The sequence below is a fragment of the Struthio camelus genome, chromosome 5 (genome assembly GCF_040807025.1).
Source record: "Struthio camelus isolate bStrCam1 chromosome 5, bStrCam1.hap1, whole genome shotgun sequence".
NCBI lineage: Eukaryota > Metazoa > Chordata > Aves > Struthioniformes > Struthionidae > Struthio > Struthio camelus.
This window is the reverse complement of record NC_090946.1, coordinates 33,057,008-33,083,617: the sequence shown is the minus strand read 5'-3', so window position 1 is coordinate 33,083,617 and position 26,610 is coordinate 33,057,008. Positions and strand designations below refer to the sequence as shown.

General features: G+C 41.4%; 1 protein-coding gene across 6 annotated transcripts; it reads right to left on the bottom strand.

Moving 5' to 3' along the window:
• Nucleotides 1-414: 414 nt before the first annotated feature.
• CTTN (cortactin) lies at nt 415-26,610 on the bottom strand. 6 transcript variants are annotated; one of them, XR_011141434.1, is made up of 18 exons: nt 26,053-26,181; nt 23,146-23,229; nt 22,641-22,714; nt 21,133-21,262; nt 17,771-17,881; nt 17,096-17,150; nt 16,505-16,615; nt 15,543-15,653; nt 14,828-14,938; nt 13,467-13,577; nt 11,736-11,791; nt 10,564-10,633; nt 9,868-10,016; nt 4,082-4,171; nt 3,799-3,988; nt 2,777-2,848; nt 1,964-2,192; nt 415-1,586 (listed from the first exon to the last, which is right to left on the bottom strand). XR_011141434.1 is itself a non-coding variant. In XM_068945425.1 (17 exons), exons 2-17 carry the CDS (start codon nt 23,227-23,229, stop codon nt 2,056-2,058), a joined length of 1,662 nt encoding a protein of 553 aa, XP_068801526.1. In that variant the 5' UTR covers nt 26,053-26,261; the 3' UTR covers nt 415-2,055. The 6 variants fall into 6 exon arrangements, 3 of the variants coding, with proteins under 3 accessions (XP_068801526.1, XP_068801528.1, XP_068801527.1); XR_011141436.1 differs by lacking the exons at nt 13,467-13,577; nt 26,053-26,181 and adding an exon at nt 26,432-26,585; XR_011141435.1 differs by lacking the exon at nt 13,467-13,577 and having other exon boundaries at nt 26,053-26,313.

Sequence of the window (26,610 nt, the reverse complement as noted above, 5' to 3'; positions counted from 1 at the left end):
ACCGTAGGTCACCAAGTATTTTTGGGAGAAGCGATAGGCACATAAAACAAAAGACAAAATAGATCATGACAATGACACGCTTAAAAAAATAGTGCTCTCCTTTAAATTTACCCAAAGTCCAATTTTGATCTAAGTATTTTCACACAGGAATAGGAGCAAAAGACAAAGCTAGTGGCTTTCCGAGGAAGAGAAGTATTTGAAAGGCAGTGGCAACCTAGAAGGTGGTAGCTGTTAAAGAACTTTAAGTGCCCTTCATGACTGTACCAAGCATCATGCAGCCAGTCCTCTGCAAGAAATATTATTTGCAGTATGCAAGCCAGTCCCATATGCAGCTTTAGACAAAAGTGATTAATTAGATGAACAATCTGTGGCAGTTTGACAAAGTAATTTAAAAATACAAAAATATCCCATGCAAATGGTTCAAAAAGTTTATTGATATTTAATTTACAAAAACCATATCCCCTATGAGGTGTCTATGCAAAATCAGATAAAATAAACTGCATATAAAACCCAACCCTAGTAATGCAAATACAACACAGAAATGAGACCATGGGAAAGAAAAAATATATATATAATCATGACATACATATGACATTCATTAAGGATTGTCCCAACCATCCAAGAATTGGTTTCAACATGATGCCTTCTTCCTAGACACAGTATACATTTTACCATTTTATACAAGTTCTTCTATATTCTATTGGTCCAAATTTACAGTCTATAAAAGTCTTTGCATTCTTTCTTAGCTACTATACCAATTCTGCCATTCCCGTTTTGATCAGAAGGTGGAAACAGACAGTACATACATTTAACATGTGCACTATTAGATGCAACTTACTATCTTTGGTAGGGACCCTAAATCTGCAGTGAAGTCAGCTTTTTAGAATGACAAGAATTTCAGTTTTAATTTTGGCAAAGAACAGAATTAATTCCATTGTTTAGTAGAACGTTACCAGCAGTTTCTGCTGAACGTACAAAAAAGTATAGTATCTCGGTGTGGCTTAATAATGAAGATTATCTATAATTGTTTTAAATCAAACTATTTGTATAATGTTCCTTGACTTAAATATGGTTATATAAAATGTTACTACTGCACAGCAGGCCTGCCTGTTTCATTGTATGAACAAAAGATGTACTGTACACAGAATGCAATGGCAATTCCATGCTGCCTTTTTTCCCATTTTAAAGCCATGAGACTATTTCTGTAGGTAGTCGCACAGGTTTGGATGTCAGTTTCCCTTTGAACAAGTAGGAATCTCTCTGGGTGACTCAGCGCTTGTATAGCAACTTTTTAAAGCTTCCCTGGGATAGAGGAGAGGGGAGGATAAAACAGACAGACAGACAGAGAAGAGATTAGGGACAATCAGTGCTTGAGTGTCTGCAGCCCTCCTCCGGATAACATGAAGAGGAGGAGCAAGATCAGGAAAATCCATGCAAGAGCCAAGAAACCTCACTTTAAAAGAGAAGGAAAAAGTAACCAGACCGTTTCCTTCGTAACATTATTATTCCCTAAATATTGGCCAGTACTTGATTAACTGCCATTAGCTGCAACTTCCAAGCATTCTCTTCTCCTTTTCACGCACTATCTGGAAAAGAAAAGAAAAAATTATGCCCCTCCCCAGTCCTCCCCACCCCCACTTGGTGGAAATGCAAATAATCTGCATAGCCATGATTTTCTTAGCTGATAACATTTAGTGGAAGACTAACTGGACTTAAACACTAGGTAAATCTGCTCACTTATGAGTAAAACATGCAATATTAAGACAGACAGCTAACTGCCCTTGAAAAGGCTTTTTACGACAATCGCTATTTTGGCAGAGAAGAAATGTTTCAAAATGCATGAAAATCATTTTAAGAGCCTTCGTGAAGAACATAATCATTACAATATATTAGCAACTTCTGTGGCATAAACATTTTAAAAAGCATCAGCAAAGTATTAAATATAAAAGCAATATGTATATACCCCTCCATCCTCAGAAAAGCATCATGATTTGTAGTGTATTAAGTCAGATTTATTGACTGGGGAATTAAGGCATATCCAGTAGATAATCATCTCTACTGTCTCAGCTCCACATAATTCGCTGGGAACAACCCGTATCGGCCTTTGCAGACACCCCTCCACCAGCCATCATCAATCATTTCTATGTTTGTGATGATGTCATCTGGATCAAAGGAAATCTCGTCATCACCGGCTGGAGAGAGAGCGGAAGAGGCCGTTAGCTCAGAATTCGTACAGCAGCAGTCCACAATCTCATCTATCAACCTACCGCTGCTAAAAATAACACACACACAGCTATCACTCTCCCCTCTCGCATCACGGCTGTTTGAAACAGGGTGCTGGGCAATGACAATCGGTAACAATGGCATCCTCCTCACTCTCAGAAGCGAGGAGGTAGTCAGTTCTTAGCTACTGCACGTTGGCTGCATTGCTAACTTAGGACAGCAATTGCTATCTAACACATAGAGAACCACTTCCTTTAATTCTCCTCAGGGTTAACCAGTCAAGATATTAATTGACTGCTTTCGCTAAGGATTTACAACAGTGTTAACACTTGGTTAATGGAGATTTTGGAAACCTCCATAATTTCTAGAAACAGTGGATAGCGGTTTTCAAAAGTGCCTCAATACGACTGCTAATCGCTAACCACGTTCGTATCTTCATTTCATACATTACTACAAGAAGCTACAAGACGGAAGGAAACAGAAAATCCAGCCTGTTACCTTCACAGAAAAAAAGTTTTCAAAAGATAAGTAAAAGAACAAGAGCTTTGCTTACCAGCCTGATAATCATAAAGGGCTATGGCTGTAATTCCAAGTTCATTTTCATACTCATCATAAGCATTTTCTTCTAAGAAGAGTTAGAAGAGAAACAAATTAAAAGGTAAGGCACGCTACCGATACAGCCAGAGTTCTTATACTATAGCAAGACTTCATTATTTAATTCTATGGCTAACCCACAAATGAAGCAGGGAACAAACTATGCACATTTTTAGCAGTGCTGACATACCTTCTGATATAGATCTCTTCTAAAAATCACCTGTACAACTAAATCCTGAAAGGACGCCTTCATAAGTAGGTATTTAACACAACAGAAAATAAAAACAATTAGCTTCATTTCAGAAAAACTTTTGTAAAACGTGACAGAACAGCAACTGAGCCCAAGGTCAGCGTGTAGGAGACTACTACAATTTGTTAAGTGTGCATGTGTGTGAGGGGGGAAGGGGACTGTTTAGAATTTCCAGGTTTTTGTACCAGAACAAACAGTTTCATTCTTCACACCTCATTTAGTAACCAGAAGAGGTGAGAAAAACAGAAAATTCAAGACAACTGTATTCTTTCAGTGACACTATTAATTTCCGACTTTCTTACCGCATTCCCTCATAAGCGCTGAACATGTCGAATTTCGAAACCAAAGAACTGTTGTTCTAACTTTTTACTTGGTAGGGCAGCATTGGCTCAACACACATTTAAAGTCCACTCCTAAGTTTTTTTCTGAACTTGAATTGCATTACACAGGGTAGAAATGGTTATTCCTAAATTTGTGTACGAATTAATACACGAGAGAGCATCGTAACTATTCCAACATCATCCCACGTAAGTTAAATAATTTCAACCTTGTTGCTCTCAACATGTCTTAGTTTTCTAATTAAAATTTGCTGACCTAAAAAGTCTAATTAGACTCAGACTTTAGAAAACCAGGTCAGTGAGATATCAGCACACATATTCTTTAAGTCATTTCCCAAGGAAGTAAAACTTTATCTATACTGAAGGGTTTCGCATGAGAAATGAACACTCTACCTGCTTGATAATGGTCTCCTGCCCCTGCCACTTCATAGACTGTCTCTGGCTCATATTCCGGCTCTCGCTGACTCACTGCCTCTTGGTAGTCTGATTCTGCAGCTTTGTAGCCAGATTCTGGCTCATGCGCAGCTGAGTACGTTGCACTGGAATTCTTGTAGGTAGACTCTGCTTCACAGGAAGCTGCATCCTGCAACAATATAGATGAAGTTTGTCAGGATTTTATAAAAAGATTCCTATACTTAGGATCAAAAACTAGTTACTGGAAGCGTTTCTAACAAACCTCATAGACCGGGCTTGAGGGTGCCTTCTGTTCAGCTGGCTGTGTCGTAGGAGATGGTGGTGGAGTTTGTTTTTTGGCTTTAGCTTGTTCCTTAATCAAAGAGAAATACAAGCTTCAATTAGCCTGACTTCGACACTATTTGATCTCATGACACTGAACAAGAAACAAGCCTCCAAGAATTGCCAGAGATAAACAAAATATCCTGAAATAAACTGAATCAAACAGGGAACAGAAAAACAAGACTGGACTGACTGCATCACTATGCCTGCCTGAAGGTTTGGACTGGCTGTAACAGTAAAGCTTCAGTGATACAGCAAAGCAGAAGAGAAAAAGGAAGAAATAAAAAACACACAGTATGTATGGATACATGTGTTTGTTTAAAAACAGAGTACCCAATGTTCTTTGGCACGTTTCCACAGAAGCAGCAGGGTTTCTGCATTCAGTATATTCTGACCGGGCCTCGTGTTCCTGTTTAGCATAAGCTTAGAGAACCTAATGCCTCCATGCAATCGTGGCACTGATGCATCATTTTCGATGAGAAACAATCCTGTAAGCTTTTGTAGGTCTGCAGAGCATCTGACAAGGCGAAAGGTAGGACAAAATTAAATCCTCTGTATACCGACAACGAGAGGTTCAAGTGTCCAGAAGAATTCCACGTGGTAAAAATAAAAGCAGCAACGCTATTGTATTCTGCTATACAAAGAGCATGAATCTGAATCAAGCCTTCTGGCACTCAAGTATTTCGCACTGTGACATTTCACCCCTGAATCAGAGGGCAAATCCACCACTACCAAGTTGTAACTTCACTAGGAAGCTGGAGACTGTAGCCCAAGAAACTCTGCATTCCTTGCATGACTTAGAATTCAGTACTGTTAACTAGTTATTTAATTTTGCCTCTCTCAGAGAGGAAGAAATCTGTGGATCCATGGCCAAGCTTTCTTCTTTATGATACAAAAAAAAGAGGAAATGGTGAGGAGTAGGAGACTGCGCACTGCAGTTGTTTAAGCGCATCAAGCCTCAACTCCCCAAAGGATCCCCAGGAGAAATCACAGTCCAGAGACAAAGCAATAGGAATCTATCACAAAGAATTTTCCCTTTCCATTATTTGTCACAGCTCAGAACCAAATACATCAAGCAACGAAAGAAAAAGTGTCTTGAGAACAAAGCCATCTTTGAAGACGAATTCAAAGTTTGGTATTGAGCTTTCTGGAAAATCTGTCCTCATGCAACAGCCCTTCCCACTTTTAACTGTTGTGCTACAGACAAAAAAGCACTGGCAAAGCATTTACTAGAACTCAAATCTAGAGTTGGAGACAAATTGATATCGGTATCAATCTGTTAACAATTTCAAACGCTGAAACAGTTTGAATTCTTTGTCCTGTGAAATGTGTCTCTGCAATCCAGACTACAGTTTAACATTTAAGATAGCCACGGTATGATTGTCATAAAACACTCAAAACGCATGGTCTCCCTCAGGCAACATCAGAGCTGGGTTTCTTCCACAGTAAAATGCTCCACATGAAACAGCATCTTGAGTTGTTCTCTAAGGTAGCAGAGGCTAGCTAAAAATCATGAGGCACTGGCTGATTCAAAACAGCAGTTAAAGAACTGCTCCCTGAACACCATTTGACTATGTGACATATGTGAAAGGCAAAAAAGAAAAAGGATTACCAGTAAACATGATTCTTGAAGGAATGTAGTCCATATGTACATTCCCATTGTGGGAGTACATATGCCCACGTACTTTCTTAAAGTGAGAGATCCTTCTGTCTGTGCACGGAAGTTCTCTTAAAGAGATAAAGTCCTCTTACGGCCACAGTTCCCCCGCCACCTCCTTTACAGTATCTGTGGATGGTGCACTTGCTCACAAATTGATCATGAAAGATGTATGTAACGGGCACACCCAGTGCCACTTCAGTTTCCCCTTAATCCCGTCCTCCCTCCCTCAGTGTCCAGAGAATCATACAATTAACCTTGGAGATGTTCAGTCTGGAAAAGCATTGATCATCTGGTTAGGGTGAAATTTAAATACCGGCTTTGGAAAAAAACTTCAAATGTGTCCAGGCAACGGATTCTTTGATGAAGTACAAGAAAAATCAAGCATAAGGGCTTGAATTTATCCCACACTTACAGCAAAAATAATGGTAAAGAAAGTCATTTTAGAGAGAGAAGGGAAAAAAAGACAACAGTTCAGTGACTCGCAAAAATCTGTGTTACTACATTTAAACCCTTTTGGAAAACTGATTTCTCAGCAGAAGGAAACCTCAATGGAAAAGTTGAAAGGGGTGACAAAAACCAAACACACCACTCCCCACAGATCTTATTTATGAGCATATGACCATTCAAAATGAATGGCAAGAGAGCTAAGGAAGAAGCTGAATTTTTTCCCTCACTCAGGCGAGACCATGAACTGATGAAACGGAAGGGGAGATAGACCAACGGGAATCCCGAGCAGAAACCTTAACTAATTTGCCAAGATCCTCCTCACTGGCTCCAACTAGGGAGGAGGAAGAGTACTCTAATGGAGAGTCATTCAGCATCCATAGCATGACCTATATTATTTCGAGACTGAGATGAATGAGACAGACAAATTATTACAGAGGTCAGACAGAGAGAACTGAAGAAGTCACTGAGAGACAAAGAAGGCCTGATACCAAAATGCTTAGGCCCACAGAGACAATGAGAACCTACAGGACGTTGTTCCGCCTTGCCCTAACCAAAACTTCTGGCAACAGAGGTACTTGGATAACAGAGGTACCTGGATAAACGCATGCACCAGTCCATTTGACCAATAACAGGACTGTACCCAAGACCAAGCCTGCACGCAAACCTCTCAAGAAAAAAACATCAGTACTCCTGTCAGTTATGCAACATGTAAAAAATCCTCACATGACCACTAGAGTAGATTTCCCACTTCTCACTGAGGAGCATAACACAGCACACCTAGCAGAGCTGCAGGACTGACACGTGCAAACTTCAGAGAGTCCTGTTCTCTCCACACCTACCACTTACGGCAAGCGTCACCTTGAGAGGTGCTCCTGGCTGCAGAACTGCCTTACTAACAAAGAACGCTTGTGACGTCCATCAAACTGTATCATGGTTCTTTGTCATTTGAAAAACTCTGAAAGTACCCACTGAAATAATTCCTCCTACTATATGAATAACAACTCTGTAAGTCGTTAAGTCATAATGCTCTCCAGACTTAATAACTGCATACAGGAACAGAAATGTCAGGAAAAGGGAGATCTCTTGATGGAAGAGGGAAGCTGTACTTTAAAGAGCAGAACTGACCTCAGAGCTGAGGGACTACATCACTCCTAGAGTGGCAGTGCTGGGGGCAAGGACAAGGGCTGGGGAGGATGAGGAGTGAAGAATCAGCTTGTAAGGGACCCAATCAGGTGCTAGACCTAGATATTGGTGATGCATAAGCTTAAACACATGGCAACATGCTGGGAACGTTGGGTAATAGTTCAGCAGTGAGGACAGCTAGCAATGGCTAGAGGAACTGAGGGGCTACCAGCTGAACAGCTGCTCCAGAAGAAGGTGGTGATACACGCTGATAGCACTTTGCTGTGGCTTTGAGCAAGGGCCAAGGCATAAACTTCACTCATCTGAAGAGTTCTCTGGGCAACTGTACGGACTGGATGCATCTCAGCTTTACTGCTCTGAGGGGAACCAAGTGGATCTCCTTAGGCAAAGTTTAACTGCCCTCCTGCTAGCTTAGTGCCAGAGGCTAGTGCCAATGCTGAGAATGACACTGAGCAGCCCAAGCTCAGAGTGGCAGCCTGGAGCAGGCTTACTGATCTTATCAAACAGAAAAGACTGAACTCTGAACTTCAGCTCCCTATCTCTTCCTGTCCCATGTTTAAGAAAGTGGGAGATGTCATGTTAATGGACTAACATGTTTTTCTCCAGGACAGTAAAGAAACCTGAATGGTGGTTGGAGGAAGGTTTGAAAGATCCACAGGGTACACATGGATGAAAGGTAGAATTAGAATTCAGTGGTACACAAAGATGAATTCCCATTCATCTTATGACGTGTGTACGTGGTGAACATATGCTCACACTGTGCATCTTGAAACCAAAAGGCAAAAGAGGAGCACGCTCAGGCATCCCATAGCAGCAGCAGTCTACATAAGGTAAGTAGCCGCCATACCTGAGAAACCAGTTGTGTTAGGAAAAGGACTGAACGAATCTGAGAAACCAGCTAACAGTCTTTCCTGGATTCAAGCTGTTGCAGAGAGGATGTTGAGACAAGTTTACGCGCAAGATTTATTAGCAGAGTCCACAGCTGACAGCATACACTGACCCTAATGATGAAAGTTACTTTTGGGGAAAAATAAAAACAAAAGAGGAGAGAGACAGAGACACAGCGGGAAATGGGAAAACTCCTAAGTAGTCAGCCAGGAAGAGCAGTGACTTAGGTCCCAGACAAGCATGCCACTCTGGGGACTCTCTCCAGTGTAGCAGGTGGCAACAATGAAGGTGATGACAATGACAGTTTTTGACCTGCTTCTCCCAGAGTACTACATACTTTTCATCGGGATCTGCTCAAACTCCCTACTGGCTGTCCCTGCTTGTGACACCATTCGCACTGGTGGGAGCATGCTAGCTAGACATCAGTGTTGCGTACTGGTTGGCTCCTAAGTCCCTGTGCATGGATTACTGGATAGTATTTATCAAGCATGTTAAGGACTATTATCTGTTACTGTGCGCTACGTGTGGTCTTCTCTAGTATAAAACAGTATCTGCAAAACAAAGGGTGAAGGAGGGAGGGGAAAAGGGTCAATTCTCACACCAGTGGCAGTCACTTCGCAGGAGAACCTGTCAGAGCAATATCAGGGTTTGCAAGGGTAAAGCCATGAGACCAGAATAACAGCATGAGACCACAGGGAAAACTGCCATACAGGCTCTGGAAAAGCAGCTTGGGTGAAATGTTACGGGCCTGCAAATAGCAGGTCCTTAGTATGACTGATGCTAAAGCAATAAGGTACCTCAGGCACTGTGCAACAAAGTGAATGAACCGGACGTGAAGGACAAGTTACTATTAAGATATTGATCATTCCATCTCAGCAGTAGAGTTTCACCAAAAACACAAATTCTACAAAGCATGTAGGATGCAGTTTCTGACATAATTCTGCTCATGAATAACAAGAAACCATACAGCTTTTAAGCACGACAATGCTAAATGTCAAATTTCTTAATTTCCGAACTAGGATTGCATTAATCTCTGGAAGACTATTTCCCTTCATCTCACGGGTTGTGCTATATCAGTGGGTGATACCACCTCCATCATCCACAATATTGATTCCAAAGAAAACAGCATCATCAACTATCACCGTATTATTAAACTCCTTGGACAAACATTTGCATGGAGCCTTTAGGGGACCACATGTCTCTCACCTTATGAATTCCTTCATGCCCAAGGGAATTTGATATTACCAAAAGGAAGAAGTACAACAAGGCTAAAGTAGGACAAGGTCAGACGGCCTAGATTAGCACTCAGGATTAGCATACTTATTTTGGAACAGGATAAATTCAAAAATCATAAACTATTACGTGTTAGTCTGTCACCACTATCTGATGTCTGAATGCATATGGTGCCTGTTGAGAGAAGGTTGGCTTTGCAAGCAGATAAAGCACAGGTACCAACACACACAAACACACCCACAGACACTAGCTGGAAAGAAAGAAAGTAGCCTTTCAGAAAAGATACTCTTTTTCTCCCAACATTACACTGAAACACACCAGATATCCCACTTGTGCAGTCTTTGACTCTTACTGACCTCTAGTTTCCTTCGAGCCTCCTCCTGTTCTTGTCTCTCCCTAGCCATTCTTTGTGCTCTTTCAGCTTCTGCCTTCCTTCGGTCTTCCTGCTCCTTTTCCTTGGCTAGGTTTTCAAAGTTAGCTCGGATGCTGCTTGTTTTATTAGTCACTGTAACGTTAAAAAAAAGTCAAGTGTTTTTGTTTAAGGTTGTGCATAATGGCAGCCTGGAATTAGTTTATGGTATACATTCCCACTAGGATGGAACACATTTCTGCAATTTCTGCTGTCTGAGCTCACAGCACATTCAGGAAATTCCTTCTATCCCTCCTCCTCCCTCACCCCTGCTGCGCTGACCCCAAACTTCTTGTGAGCCACATTCCTCTTTTACTGAAAAGCCTCTGCAGCGCTCCTCACTCCTCCTTCCTTTCTTTCATGGTTTAGTCTTTACCACTCTACTCCCTCATTCAGTCTATTCCCCAGTACCTCCTGCTCTTTACTCTTCCCTCCTCAACTCACGTGTTCCTCGCGGTGGGGGAACAAACAAGCAAAAAAATCTCTAAAGGGAGGAAGGAAAGAGGAGTAGAGGTTGCTAGAACCTGCAAATACGGAGGCTCCCTTTAGATGATCCTTATTTCTCACTCTTACATCAACAGTCATACCTTGGGCTTTTGCATAACATCACCTCCAGAGGAATGATTTTGGGACAATGGCTTACCGGCTTCTATTGGCTTGGTCTTCTGGTAAGCTGGTGTTGGTTTCTCAATATCTTCAAAAGTTGCTGCATTCTGTCAGTAAGAAAACCAAAAAATCCCCAATCTCTTTCATCACCGATTCATGAAGACATTCAGACAACATCAATCTGTGACTTATTTTACTGTGATACCACCCCATGGCTTTTTTCACAACACCAGAACAAAATCACGAATAATCAAAATCAAAGGAGTAATTCATTCTGTAAGTCGAACTATTTAGAGTTAATCTTCGTGGACAGAATTAAACACATTAAACTCCTATTAATTGAAAAAAGATGTAGTTTATGAATAGATGACTCATGAGAACTGAAAATGGGGCAACCTCCTAAACATTTATTGTGTAGCTGTTCGTTTCTAATCCATGTGGTGCAGGATTTCTACCAAGGTAAAAGCATCCAGATCTCTTAAATAAACAGATTGTTAAAACAGAAGGGAGTATTTTGAGGACAGTATTCAAAATAAGATTTTTTTTTTTTAAACATGACGGGTCTTTGACTCTTGAAGCCACAAAAGAAAAAAAAAAGAATGCTACACACTTTCTGACTCTTCTAATTTCTCACTTGTAAATGGACTTACACAGAGCTGAGAGGGATAATCAGTAAATAAATTTCCACCTTTTCATCTTCTAGCTTTTTAAGTTAAAAAATGGAGAGGTAGAAAGGGAGTATCCAGCTGTCCTGTCTTTTACTGTTGTAGGATGGTAAAATAAATTCTCTTAAAGAGAAGGTTCCTTATAATTAAAGTAGGCAAAGCTGGAAGACAATAGGCACCTATTTTAAGCAGCCCACTCAGACGATGGCCTCAACGTATAAGATAAGGCACTAGCTGGTTGTTAAAAGACATGACTGACATCCTGGAATTCAGGGATTTTCTTATTCTTTTGCGTAATTTTTGCTGTTCTTTCAGTCTGATGCTTCAGCTTTCCAAACTATGCATACATAGCACACATACATACATTTGTATATAAACTGCTATCATACACCCTTGCTTTTGTGAAAAGATTTAGGGAAGCACAGAAGGACTTTATTGTTAGACTGGAGAAGTATCCAGAAATAGAGATGAATACTATAAATCTAACCATGCTATTTTGTATCCCTACAGGCTACTGAAGTCATGGCTCTTTTAAGCTACTTACCTTATCCATCCGATCTTTCTGTACACCATACTTCCCACCAAATCCTTTTGAGTAATCTAAAAGCAGGATAAAGTAGTTATAATGGAGAGTTTGCTGTCCACCTTTCTGCCAAATGTAAACAGCCATTTCAAATGCAAATAGCCATTTCAGCTGCATGCAAAGACACAGTGACAGCCACCAAAGGAAATGCAACTTGTTTTTTGAGGCAGAAAGGATACATAACTGCAAGAGCCTTCAGGTACACCAGCAGATGAGAGGGATTGTAGGCCACATGCATTCTTTGAATAAACATTAAGCTGAGGACTGACGAGGTTTCAAGCAAAGAGTAGGAGATGAGCCCTTCTAATGCATCACTTCTGTAACACAGCCTTTCACAGCACCAAATCTTAGCCCTCTGTAGTAGTCATGTAACCTAAGCCACTTTGCTTTGCTCAAAGCAGTGATATCCAGCCTTCGGTGATCACAGGTGTCTTTTCTCCTTAGCTTGATACATTCTATGAATGGCAGGAAATATAACAAATTTCCCATTCCAAGGGATTTCATCATGATACCCAGCTGATTAGTAACTCCTGCTCTGCAAACTAGAAGGGCCAGTTCCTCAAGACAGCATGATCTTGCAACAACTCACCACCACAGAAATGGGATGGCCCTGCCTTTCTGTACCATCTCTTGGCTGCACACTCTTACTCTCACCTAACGCTGACTCTAACACTTGGTAGGCTCCAGAACCAGTTTAATTCACTAGTGACATAAGATGCCCTAAGAAGATCAGCTTTCTGCTGTTTCTAGTGAGTTGGAAATCTACTCGGAGAAATTTCTGACAAGCACCAGAGCCAAAGCAATGGAGAGAGCAAGAGTGTGTGGCTGGAAAAACACCTCTTTCTGGTGGCAGCGAGCTGCTGAACTGTCTGTAGGAACACAAGCTTAGACTTTGTAGAGGGAAAGGCTTTCGTACTTGTCCCTGGAACACAATTACAATCAATCCTTTTTCTCTCAGCCCCAAAATCACTTGGGTCAACTAGTCAGCTATTTTAGTGTTTGCACCTGGGCTTTGCTAAGGCACACGTGCCACTCTGAAAGTTTGAATTTGTTTCCCTATTGCATAAAAAAATATTAACTATCAGAATGAACAACCTCATTTTCTTCAGCTTTGTATGTATTTTCAGCCAGAATAAATATACTACACTTACATTTTCCTGATCCAGACTTCTCACTTTAAGATAACGGAAAACCAGGAATTCATGGTTTGTACCCCAACTATTTCACAATGAATAAAGAGAGCATTATAACAGCATTTGCTCACCCAAGAACCACAAACATTCCCTGTTTCTTGTTTTAAAGACTATAATTGCTTTAAAATGACCGTGCTATAATCTACTGCTTGTTAGTGGTTACACACATGGTCCTTATTTGAATATTTTTCCACTAGTTTATCCAGGCAAAGTTTCACAATAAGACTTTAAAACTGGTAATGCGTTGTAGGTATAGCTATTAACTAAATGCATAATGCTGTAGAGCTGTTAACTAAACATTGGATATCTGTTTCCTGCATACAGCCTTCCTTTATGCAACTGATTTTAAAAATAAAATGGAAGAACACTGCTAGATCATGTAGGAATAGAAGCGCAAGAAAGTGTCTGCACATTACTAGCACCAATCTACTTAGACAACTATTTAAGACTGTGTGAGAAGTGGCTGCACTGTTAAGAAAGAAACAAGTGAAAACGGTGCCTTGTTGAGATTCATGCTTGGCTAGTTTCTCCTTGTATTCAAACCCCACAGCAGATTGGTCCTGCCTTTCTCTCTGTACACCAAATTTCCCTCCGAAACCACTCTTATAGTCTGAAAAAGCCACATATAATAAAATAAAATGAAGGGAGGAAAATAAAGAAGTTTAGTCAGAGACACTCAAAGTAATGTTTGCAACATTTCTGAATTACCAATAATTCTTGATGGTGAAAGAAATTTCAATACACTTTTGTAAACGTAAATTCAGAAGAACTTGCCACTTAAGATTAGGAAGAGGTCAACACAATGTATCAAAAATAGGAAGATCATTCTGAAGTCTCAGAAAAACACCACTTCTCAACATTTTTCATACATACTGCACTTGCATTTTATCAACATTATGAACACAAACGTACATTAAAAATATTTACCAAAACAAAACAGGATACAAGAGGATCAGCAATTACGAGTGAAATGAGCTTCCTTCATCAGCACGTTAAATACTTGTACAATACGGGTCTGAATTCTTAAGAAGTGTTTAGATAGGGTCCACAGACACTAGCCTTCAGATATTCCTATACAGCATGGTTGAAAAGAACAAGGAATATTCCTGCTGCTATTCTGCTACACAAAAAGCTCTTCGCTAAAAGCTACAACTATTCAATACTGCTGCTTTAGAACAGCCCTTTTCACCTATAGTATAAAATGAGGGCACCAAAAACGGGGCTTCAGGTAATCTCTCACAATAAAACCTACTGGAACATCCAACAGAAAAATATTCTGAGAATCAATTTTAATTGCTTTAGATTAATTTCTTTAAATTAAAAAAGTGGGGATACGTGGGGGCAGGAAGAAAATGGTTGTTTTGAACCTTATCTTCTGCTTGCCAATCTTTCATGGGAATAGGTATCACATAGGTGGTGGGAAAGAACAGCCCCAAGCATTAAACATTAGATTTCCCCTGCATGGAAACAGGGTTATACATGATTGAAACTCCAAAAGGAAGATTATTTGGAAACATCCTCACGGAAAGTTTTACAAAAATGTTGGTAATTTGCGATTTGCACAAATCAACTGAAAAAGAACAAAATAATCAGGGCTACCCGCAGACTCTTAAGGCTTCTCCAGTTATCACTAAAAGTCAGAACTTTCAGTGATTCAATATCAGATTTGTCAAAACTGCTCTGAAGACATCGGTACAACCAATGCACGGTAATAGTTCAAACAAAGAAAAAGGAAATACATGTTAGCCATTGTAAGAGTGTAGCCAAAGATACAAGGGGGAATGAGGGTTCACACAAGGAAAAGAAGAGTCTAAACAACCAAAGTTAAATAGAATGGCCAAGAATCTCTAACTAAAATACCTTTCTGGGATTCATGTAGCTGCACTTTCTCCTGGTGATCCCAGCCGAGCGCACATTTATCTTGTCTGTCTGTTTGCACACCGAACTTGCCTCCAAATCCTTTCACATAATCTGCGTGCATAAAATTCCACAAAACATTACTGTAATTTATGATTGTAAACAGTATTTAGGAAAAAAGCAGCAACATGGCAGATCTGTTATTGGATAAGCCGCCCTGCCATTAATAATAATATGTTTCAGTCTTTATGCCCCTGCTAAACTACCTCAGCAAATGGAAGGACATCCATCCAGTAACTTTAGGATCACAATGCAGGAAAATACCTCAAATCCAGTGTAGATTACAGCATACAGACTCAAAAAACATTCAGATACCTGAAGAATCTGATGCATTTTCTGTCTAAAGCCAAATCTTACAATATGTGCATATCTACATATATGCACAATGCAGATATATAAATAATAAAGGTCTTGATACTGTCTCTGAAGACCACAGATCTGTGCGGTTATACATTTGCTTCTGTAGGGACATAAGGTCCCTTGGAAATCAGATTGTGAAAGTCAGGGACAGCTTACAATGCCTTCCTTTTCATTTAAGGGAAACAAAAATCGAAGGGAAACAAAGGGCAAACACACATTTAAGAAAACAAAGTATGTTTTTCCAGGTTTGAAAGGGTGATTGATTTGAACCAGTACTCTTAAATAAGATAATAAAAACCTTTCTGTGATTCATGTTTTTCCGTTTTGCCTTGATATTCAAAGCCGACAGCACTTTTGTCCACTTTGTCCTTGTCAACACCATATTTCCCACCAAAGCCCTTGGAATAATCTAGAGATAAGAGTAAAGATTTTTGTTTATAACTGTTCAACAACAAAATATTATCCTGGAAAACTGTGTTAACCATTCTCTGCTAACATTAAATTACGTATTACAAGAAGCACTGACATCCTTTGTTAATCTTGGTCCCTCATACCGAAGTCATAAATTCTTTAGATTATACCCTCTTAGGATGGAAAGTAAAATGGCATCATACGTAGTTCAACTACCGGGTGGTATCAGCAGTTCTGTAACTTCATTCCTTGATAACATTCCTAAGATACTAATAGTAAAGTGAACTTCAAAAGCTGTGTCAGCAATAGCCTGGACGCTTTTAAGCAAACAGCCCCCTCTTCTCCCTAACATTTCTAGAGCGCAAATATTTCTTTGAGATAAAAAGAAAACAGATGGCAAAAATGTCAAAGTTTTTCAATAAAGCGCTCAAATTCTGACCAGATAGGCCTGGAAACCTGATTAGCAGCACAGTATTAACTCTAAATACTACTAACGGATAAATGCTTTATTCTACTGGCAGTTGATTCTCTTAGAAACAATGCTCTGTTGGCATCTCAGTATTCCAAACTACAACTTCTCAAAAAAACTCACAAAAAACTCCAGACAAACCTGTATGCCCTGCTTCCAAGGTAAGAGCAACTTGATCATCCCTTAGAATTGGTTAGAACCTATGTTTTAGGTTTCTTTTTCAGAAGTAAAAGTTTTCAGCAACATAAATTTTATTCAGCATTGGTTTTCAGCAGGTTTAGGAGTGCAACAGCCTAAAAAACTGCGCATTTTACAACACTGCCTGTCATGAACGCCTACCAGATCAGAACAGAAACCCATCACAATGTATGTCCACTCACCCTTCTGTGACTCATGTTTCTCAGTTTTACCCTGGTAATCAAATCCCACTGCACTCTTGTCCACCCTGTCAGCCTGTACTCCATATTTTCCACCAAAACCACTTGAGTAGTCTGCGTTGAGAGTAAAGCACAATAAAAATGAAATGAAAAAGCTTTTAACACATGTATCATATCCTGTTATTTCAGAACTGAAATACTAATCTTGAGCACATAAAATTAAGTCTAATTTTAAACACGGAAAATAAGATGGGTGACAGTCCTATAGCTCACCATGTTTCCTCCTAAATCAATAGGGTGCAACGCAGCAAAGAACAACTCTCCGTCCTTCTAAAACGTCCTTAAATCTCACTTTTACAAGAAAAGTTAGTCTCAATGACAAGCCGTTTCCTTTTATTAAAACCTCATCAACTCAGGAAACTGCCTTGAAATTCATTCTTCCAGCTTTTCTTCTACCCAAGTCCCTCAACAAATGATTCACAGACAAAATTGGATTGAAGCCTCACTGTGCTAGGTCCTTTATAAACACTGTAAGAACAGAGACCTATTCTAACATTTATAAAAAACATGCATCTACATATGTGATTACCTCACCTTTTTGAGAGGCATGCTTCTCCGTTTTCCCCTGATATTCAAACCCAACAGCTGACTGGAAGAGAAAGAAGAACGCGCACGTGACAAAGAGTTAGACACCAGTAGAAAAAGCTGCTGGCCCTTCAGTGGAAGGAAAAGATCCTTCACTACTGCTCTGACCTTGATCTGGAGCATAAACGCCTACTTAAGGCCTACAGGCTGTGTTCATTTGCATGATAATCTCAGTTTTTGTCATCCCTTGCCAAAGCAAATTGTCCTAGCAACATACTGTACTCTTGCCAGGTTCAGCAACTGAGTACAACAAAAATTCTGCACTTCCATGCAGTAGTTCCTGTTGCAATACAGGACAAAAAAGCCCAGTCCTTCTTTCTGTAGCATTCATGCCGATTTTAACCTCAGTGAAGAACACTGCCTAGTTAAAGGACATATTTTAACTTCTCTTCGGAAAGCAGGACTTCTTTCCCTAGTTTCCCAGAAGAGACTTTTTCTGTTTTGCTTTAAACAGAAATTAGTCTCCGTAACAGTCAAGGACAGTTTACTGCTAAACTTCAAACTCAGCATTAAGAACAGACAGCAATAGCATTTTTAGGTATTGGAATTTTTCAGTTGTATGTGCAAACTTATCTGATAAACACAACTACTATGGGAACTGCAGAATGAGAAGAAATTGCTTACCTGGTCAACTCTATCTGTTTGTACTCCAAACTTTCCTCCAAACCCTTTCACTGAATCCACTTGGGAGCAATGTTTAGAAAGTTTGGACTGATATTCATGTCCAACAGCTGACTAAACGAAATTGGAAAGATCAAAAACAGGTTATCAGTTCTATACAGTTCTGTAGTTAATGCAAAATACTGCACCAAGTAACGTGAGGACAAGCATCCTTACAAATATGCATCATTCCCATTCTTTGTGCTGAAGCTAACTATCTTGTAAATTGCCGCTCACTTGAGATGTCTTTACAAGACTGTCACCATGTTATCAATACAACCCAAGCAAGGAGAGTGCCAAGAAAGAGCCTGACAGCAATGACTGTACTTTATGGAGGCTGTTTTACACTCTGGATTTATACATTAAATGACATAGACGAAAGCAAGAAAGATACAGATGGAATCTTGTTGGTGTCATGCAAAATTTAAAATAGAGATTAGTTCCAGATAAAATACACAGCCTGGTACTTAGGCACATAGTTACAGATCCGCTCTAACTGATACTAGTTTGTGACTGAATACAACTCCAGCTAGGTTTTCCTATTGACGTTGCTTTTGGGAGGCACCTTGACCTTCTTCATAAATTGACGTTACACGTCTACTCTCTGTACTTTCTCCTTGCTTACAAGACGGCATCATAACTTGAAGCTGGGTATCCACATCAAGAGTGAGCTGCCCTGCTAAATGCATCCCTGCCCTGCAACCTCCTGCTTGAGTCTCTTGCTGGAACACGAGCCCAAACACAGCAACCTGAGGTGCCGCAACATCACGCTGTCACTGGCATGAGGATATGGAATTACACACCTGAAAGCACATCCTACCACACTCACAGATAACATTTTCCAGTATTTCATTAATCTAGGCCTTACATACCCTCTTAGAGATACTCTCTACTTCCTAGAACTGGAATCAATGCTAAAGCCTTGAGGGTTGCTACGTAATATAGCAAAAAGAAGGTTTTTCTCGTCCAGAGCCAACAGTGAACACCAGTCAGAGCAACTTGCAATTCTCTACTTTAATGTAATATTTGAGGCTGTTGCTTAAATGTATATAATTCCTGTCAGAGGCAGAAAGAGAAGAACCCATGTAGCCATGTCCAGATTGCAAGGCCATATTCTGTGGCAAACACCTGACTCAACACAAGCATCAGCCGCGTGGCACTGCAGGCCCTAGCATGTGACCCCTTTGTTTTGGGAAGCCAGCATGTGTGGCCGCACAAAGAGCATCCTCTGAACAACTGTCCCCTGCTTAAACCTTTGAGGATGGAAAGTTGCTTATCTTGTGCCAGTACCAGACAGCTGGATCAAGCTTAATTGCTGGATCAATTAATTTGACGACGCAGGGTGTCTAGAAATCATAACTCAGAGAGGGGAAAAAAAAAAAAAAAGGTATTACATATTCTTTTAATACAGGTGTTGGGAGGAAACATGCACAGCAACCACGAAAGCAAAATGTTACTGAACATAATGGCTGAAGCAACTGTCAGGGAATAGAACAAGGATGTCAATAATAGGACAATGTCTTAACTTACAAGCAATATAAAATGCTCCTTTTTTTCCTGACTGATCTACTCAGACTCTTGTTCACTTTGCAGGTGTTCCGTAGTACAAGAACCACTAAATGTGACAGAAAAGGCTCCCATCTCCTTTTCTTCTTCCCTTTCCCCTATTAAACCTCTGGAAGATACGAAGCTCTAAAAATCCTAAGCTTTAGGTGGCTTTATGTGCTCTTCCTTTTGTTTTACTGAATTGATGTAGGTAAGAGTAAGCATGCTGCTTTCTTTGTGTGGTACTAGAACAGAGAAAGTTCCATTCTGTGTCTCATTAATGTACCAAGTTTTCCAACATACCTCTTTTTAGAAATTCTTCAAAACCTGTACTTCAGATGCTTGTAATTCCTTAGTATAAAAACATTCTGCTACATTTTAGATCAGATCTGGAGGTTTGGTATATGGCATTATATAATTATTCATTTTAGGTCAGCATCAAAGTTTAAATACTCCAATAACTCTCATTTATTTCAGATGCGCCAAGACCTTAACACTAGCACAGTCACAGGTCACATCCCTTGAAGGGATGACCTTAATGATTAGGTTTTAAAACTACAGTTATCTGTAAGAAAGCTTTATTTGTTAAAAAATAAATGAATAGCTCCTATCACCAATATTGGATGGATAGGGGATATGACCAAAATTTTTCCTGATAATTAATTCTGACAGGCAAGAGAGAAATTGCCCACACTAGAGGGCTATGCAGCTGCAGAACAGGTCTACTGAATCTGTTCAGCAATTCCTTTCCCAGAGTCACCAGTTAGGTTAGCCTACTCCAAAGGCCCACTGAGAATTACACAGCAATTTACTCCGGAATACAGGAATCTAGCAAAAATTTGAAGTTGACAAATTAGTAGAAATCCAGAAAGCAAATTGAATAAGAAACTAAAAATCATTCTTATTCAGGAAACAGTTGGGCTCTTACTTCAACAGAGTATATGCAAGAAACTAGCCAGAATTTGATATGCTTGTCTATCACATGGCTAATGGCTTTTGTTAATACAGTGTAACTTAAACAGCCATCAAGTCCTTATGTAAAATATTACTGTCTGACCAAAGTACAATTTTTTTTAAAACACCTGGATTATTTGTCACTGCTCGTGCTTTCCTGTTTAAGATGAGAGCTACCTTCTAATATGAAAGGAGAAATACACCCTTTCCTTCATTCTTTGGCAACCTCAGTACGCATAACAGAGCTGGCACAATATGAAATAAAAAAACGCTGGGCCTGTTCATGCCTTAAGTACTTTCTTAATTCAGAAACATACATTTAGAAACTTAAATCTTCACTCAAGGTCAAGACGTCACACACAAGACCTAACAAAGCAGACTACCTCTAAAGACAGGGCAAGCACCGAACAAGAACGTGTGATGCCCCTGCACATCCCAGAACTTCCCTTCATCACTCACAGACTCCTAATTTGCCACCTGAAACACCTGTCCCTGACACTTCAAGTGCTTTAGTTCAGTTCTTTGCGTAGGAGTGTCTTGATTCAATTAGGGAACAGGGCACAACATTCTGATTCTCTCCCAGACTAGGATGGTAGTGGTTACAAGTGACCTTGATACATCACTATAAGGGTGACGTTTCTGTCCTCAAAACGAGCCATAGCTGTGTGAAGCTTATGCCACGATCTGAGCTTCTACATCCACCGTCCTGGCAAAGCTGGAACAACAACATTCTTCAGCTTCAACAAGCCTAACTCACATGGGTAGTCCTCCTGACCACAGGCAATGCAAGGCTTATACTGTCATCCCAAGAAAACACGCATACTTACTTTATCCATGCGATCTTGTTCCACACCAAATTTCCCTCCATAGCCATGGGAGGCTTTTGGTCCCGTTTCAAGCTCCTTCTCTTTGAGGTTCTGGTGTTCTTGGAAGACATTCTCTCTCAGCTGATGAATACTTTAAAGATAGATAATTAAATAGCTATATAGCAAGTTTTACCAAAGTAGTTTCAGAAGATAACTTCAAAAAGATGCAAAATAGAAAGCAAAAAGATATTCTAGAAACTGGACAACTTGTATTTTTCAAGGCCTTCCCATCTTGTAGTATACAGGGCATATTCTGAGAATCAGAACTTATTCCGCTGCAAAATACTGTCTGAAAAAAATGAAAGGGTTGGGTTTAACACAGAAGAACGTTTTGCTATTTGAACGACCTTACAATCAGTTACCTAGAATCTGTGTGCGCCTCAAACATACTGTCATGTCCCACTTCAATTTAAGTTCTTCTCAATGGTTTTTATTTAGATTGCAACTTTTCAGAACAGGGATCATCCCTTATCACACGGTCCCTCTATTGCAACGGGACTCTGACTCTAGCTAAGCATTTTGGACATAACCGTAACACAAAATAAGGAAGCACAGAAGACATTCACCTCCTCTTTCCCAAACGTTCCCATGCAATATGCAAGGGCTGAACTGCAAGGACTGAACTTAAAGGAGCGCAGGCTACATACAAGGGAAAACCAAGATGGTCATCTGTACCTTAAACTGTTCCCACCTGAGTTTAAAGCTTCCTGAAGCATATTTAGCCAGTAGGTGTCACCACTGCACTCCAAATAAAAGAGTAAAATTGATCCCTGAAGTAAGCCACACAGTTCAGTCTCTCTCTCTCTCCATTTGCAACACTGATGACATTTATTCTCAGCTATATACCACGAGGGTAGATGCTCCAGAAATACACAGCCGTAACCAAAATGAAGAACACAATCACAGACTTCTTAAAACTGTCTTAAAGTTTAGACAGGTCTTGCACACTTTACCTAAGAAGTACAAGATTCACAAGTCGGATCGTTTTTGTCTCACGTAGCCCTTTGTAATGCATTCACTCTTCTTTCTGCCAGACGGCTCAATTTGTTACCTTGCCAGAATTTTTATGAGTTTGGTAGGACACTTTCTAAACAAAGTCTAAGAATTAGAGGAGCAAACGTACCCTTAAAGTACCAAATGGAGCTGCTCAGCTCACCTAACAAAAACTTTTTCCCTGGCAGTATTTGCTCTTACACTGAAACAAAGCAAAGAAACTTTCCAGACACAAAGAGGCAGGAAGAATAATCTTGCCTGTTAAAAAGCAAGATTTGAGAGTCCTTACTCCATGGCTCTTATCTTAATTTCACATGTGAAGATGCCGACATTTATGAAAGACTGGCAACGTTGCAAATAATCTTCTATGGAGACTCTTGTTTTAATCATGAAGATGCAAATAACCGAGGGCATGAACGGATTAAAAGTTGCCTGGGATAGTGACTATTAATAAATTTAAAAGAGAGCTGCTTTACTTGATGTGCTCTTGATGGCCGGATCCTTTCACAGTTTTGGCCCCCCAGCGCTGTTCTTTCTCACTCACATCATTCTGCAAAGGATACACATAAAAAGAGTTAAATACCCCGATAACGGTACTAGCTACTTAGACCTTTAGAGTTCACAGCAAAAGCCTTCACAAGTTAGCGAGACTGGAAAAGTTAAGACTAGCTATTACTACATTCACTTCTGGTCGGCTGCGAGCCTTGCGCACTTTCTATTGCTGGACAGCACGTAACACACTTCTGGTCCCAAAAAGCTGCTGCTTCCTGACTCCAGCTATTTGGGTACAGACTACCCTGCTGTTCCCAGGCAAGACAAGACAGTTTTGTTAATCACTCACAGGCACATAATCTCCCCTCCTTCCTGGTATATACTCGCATCGGTTTATCTTGCTTAGATATAAACCCGGTCCTGAACAATTACTCTTTAACGTGTCATGTAACACAGTTCTGCTGAGTTGATAAAATTTGAAAGCCGTACCACAAAATCAGGATCTGTCTCCCAGTCATCAGCTCCATCATCCTGACTGACAGAAATGGTGTGACCTGCAGTAGCCTTCCACATCTGGAACACCATCAGAAGAAGCACATAAGTTTTACAGTATGCATAGGCTGATGGAGAGACACTTCAAAATTTCCAATACAGTACGTTATTTAACTGGACAAATACTAAGCTATATCTGCAGTGAAAGTATATTTGATCATTGTCGCTCTGTCTGTCTTCTCAAGCTGGTTTGAAAACTCTTTAGGTTTCCTTTTGGCATTGCAAAAAAGCTAGGAATAGTCACTGACATGACTTCAAAGAGAACAAGGAAGTCTTTTCTTGCCCATATTAGTATTTGTCTCTTTTCTTCATCCACTAGAAGCATGCTTCAAACCACTACTTTGAAAGAATTCTATTCAGATCTCATAATCAACGTCCTGTTTGGAGAGTGCCATTAATTCTAGATCCCACGCATACGTTTAAAGTATAGCAATATTTGTTTTTTCCCCAGTCGTTAGTAACGACGAGCACGATATTGTTCATTAAGCAGTATAATCTGCGTATCTTTCTTCTGTTGTGTAATAAGTTTCAGGATTATGAAAGAAATACAAACAACCATAAAAATTAACACAGAATCGAGGCACTAGTCCACTTGCATGCAACAGCAGAGTATACAAGTTACTGCACTTTTCCTTTGTCAAAGACGTATGCAAACTCAGTGCCCTGTCTGAATGTTTCAGGATGAAGCCGAAGGTTCCAACCTCTTACACACTTTTCTTCGTTCTTCTAATTAAGAACAGATTATAAGGATGATTGCCATGGACTATTTCATTTACACAGAAAATGGAATGAAAACTCCCCCTTAAATACAAATCCAGGCCAAAAAGATGAAAAGTTCTCCAGGGATCAGGTGGCATTTATTAACATTTGCACAGTACCGGACAAGCAGTTGTTCTGCTACGTAATATGAAAATTAACATAAAATTACTTAAAGATTCTGAATCTCTGAGCTTATTGCACATGGAGACAATGTGCTTATTAAACTGCAGTCTCTTTAGGACACAGGCTGTCTTTGTACATAATTTACATATAAAAAACAGAATTCCATAGAAGTAGGCATGTTATGACAGTAGCGTGCGCTCTACAAACTCAGATTTTAAAACATGCAACTAACAATCCATAGCTAAAGTTTATGCAGAAAAAACACTGCCTGTTCTACAGACTGCTAGAATACACCGATGTGCCAGTTTTACGAAGCGTTTCAGAAATGCCAGGACTGGTAATAATAACGAGAGGAATGAAAAAATTATCAAACACCAAGGCAGCAAATTACAGAGTGGTCTGGAAAGAGGGCATAAGAGCAGAGAAGACAACATCCTGACAACATCGCATAGATCTCCTTTTACATCTTGGGGTCTCCCATGTCCAAACGGCAATTCCTACGCAATTAAGAACCAGCATTTGTTAAATTACTTAATATGCAGAAGAATAAGAAGATTAAATATTTGCTGTGAAATCCTTTAAAACATTGGTACTTTATCCTTTTCCTTTGAATAGCCTCAGTCTAAAGCCTTAGCTCATGCTATCCTGTGTCTCAGGTCTCGTACTCTTTCCTTGGCCAAAGCGCATTCACAAAAAACAAACCTGTCACCAGAACGAAAGCGCTGGAAAGCGGAAACAAACCACCTCAATAACGAAACTCAGTGTGAGGGCCAAGGTTTAACTTCCTAATCAAACACAAACTCACGGTGACTCTTAGGAGGGAGAGCTCGCACCTCTCTGCTGTGCCGGTAGCAGGGCGTACGGCACTTGCCACCTAAACGCAACTCTTAAACTACAAGAGCTGAACCACGTGCATATTCGCACGTGGATGTTCTGTCCCTCGAGCTGTGTGAAATACAACCTTCTCCCCCTAAGTCCATAGTTCCAGCACTCATTTAGTTTTGTGCATGCAGTTGTGCTTGGGCGTTTAAAGAAACCCAATAGCTAGATCGTTAAGTCTGGATTTCTCTCCTTCCTCCTCAAACTCTTAAAAACAATCCTCAAGGAAGGAGGATTCCCACCCCTCCAAAATACAAAACAGAGTCCTGGTCGGAAGACCACCTGCTTCCCTAAACCACACACAAAACCATCGATGCTTTTCCGTGCCTCAGACCTGCTTCTTATAAACTGAATTACGAAGAGGAGGAAAGCCGCGTAGCAACGGTCCTCAGACGAGCGCGGTGACTTCTGCCGGAGAGGCAGCGCGGACGCCCCAGCTCGCCGCCGCCGCGCAGCCCTGCTACTCCCCGTCCGTCCCTTTCCAAACACAACGGGGAGAGAAACATGATCTACTTATGACTCACTGACTCACATGCCCAAATTTCTGCAGGAAAAAGAAAATCCTCCCGTTCATGCCCACTGAGGCTAAATATACACGCTTTGAACCGGCTTGGCCAGCTGGGCCTTCCCCCCCCCCCCCGGTAACGACTGATTCACGGTCACGGCTGGCCGCCCCGCCCGCAACATCCCCCGGGGGCAAAACGCCCCGCACCAGCGCCCACAGCGACACCCGGCGCAGCAGCAGGCCCCCGGCCGCCCCCCGCCGCGCCGCAGGGGGCCGCGCCCGGCCGCCACCGGGGCTCTTTTTTTTAACGGCTTCCTCCAAGTTCTCCGCTTACGAACAGATTAAAAAAAAAAAAAAAAAAAGTCACGGAAACCTCACGCCGTCTACTGCGACGAGGACGGCCCCGGCCCGCGGCAGGGGCGGCTCGGCGCCGAGGAGCCCCTCGCCCGGCCCCGCCGCCGCCCCCGGCCCGGCCCGAACAAAGCCGCCGCCCGGGGAGCCCGGCCCGGCCCGGCCCCCCCCCGCCGCCCCGGGAGGGTGAGGGGCGGGGAGGCCCCGGCCCCGGCCCCGGCGCTCACGTTGGTGCCGGGCGGCTGCTGCGGCCGCCGCTGCCCTCGCTGCCGCGGGTGCTTCCCGGCCGGGCGGCGGCGGCGGCTCCTGCTCCTGCTGCTGCAATTTCCGCTTCTCCCGAGCTCCCACTTCCTCTTCCCGCAGCGCGGGGCGGCTCCAGGTGGGAGGCGGGAGGCGGCCGGGGCCCGGCCCGGCCCGGCCGCGGGGGGCGCAGCCTGGCGAAGGGAAAAGGCGAAACGCTGAGCCCCAGCTCAGCCGTCCCGTCCCCCGTCCCCCCCCAGCAACGCTAGTGAAAATCCAGCGGCGGAGCAAGGGAGAGGACGCTACAAAGGAGCGGGCAGGAGATTTCAAAGGGCTATATTTAATTAAGCAGAGGTTTGAACATACCTTTTGTTTCAATATACTCACTTCTGCACCATCTCGTTTCGGAAACCGCAGCTAAGTGGGCGGGGGGGGGGGGTGTCCAGGACCCGGCCCGTGCTTCGCCTTTAACCGCCTCCGAGTACCCGAGCAAAGGAGATACAAATACACTAGCAAATACACTAGCGTTGAAAGCTCCAAAACCA

Bases quoted from the DNA above. Each gene is read 5' to 3' on its own strand.
- CTTN (XM_068945425.1), bottom strand. From the start codon at position 23,229: ATGTGGAAGGCTACTGCAGGTCACACCATTTCTGTCAGTCAGGATGAT. The intron at 14,939-15,542 runs GTTTTTATTATC...TTATGCACGCAG, and splicing joins AAAACATGAATCACAGAAAG to ATTATGTGAAAGGATTTGGA. The intron at 11,792-13,466 runs GCACCGTTTTCA...TCCTGCTTTTAG, and splicing joins CAAGCATGAATCTCAACAAG to ATTACTCAAAAGGATTTGGT.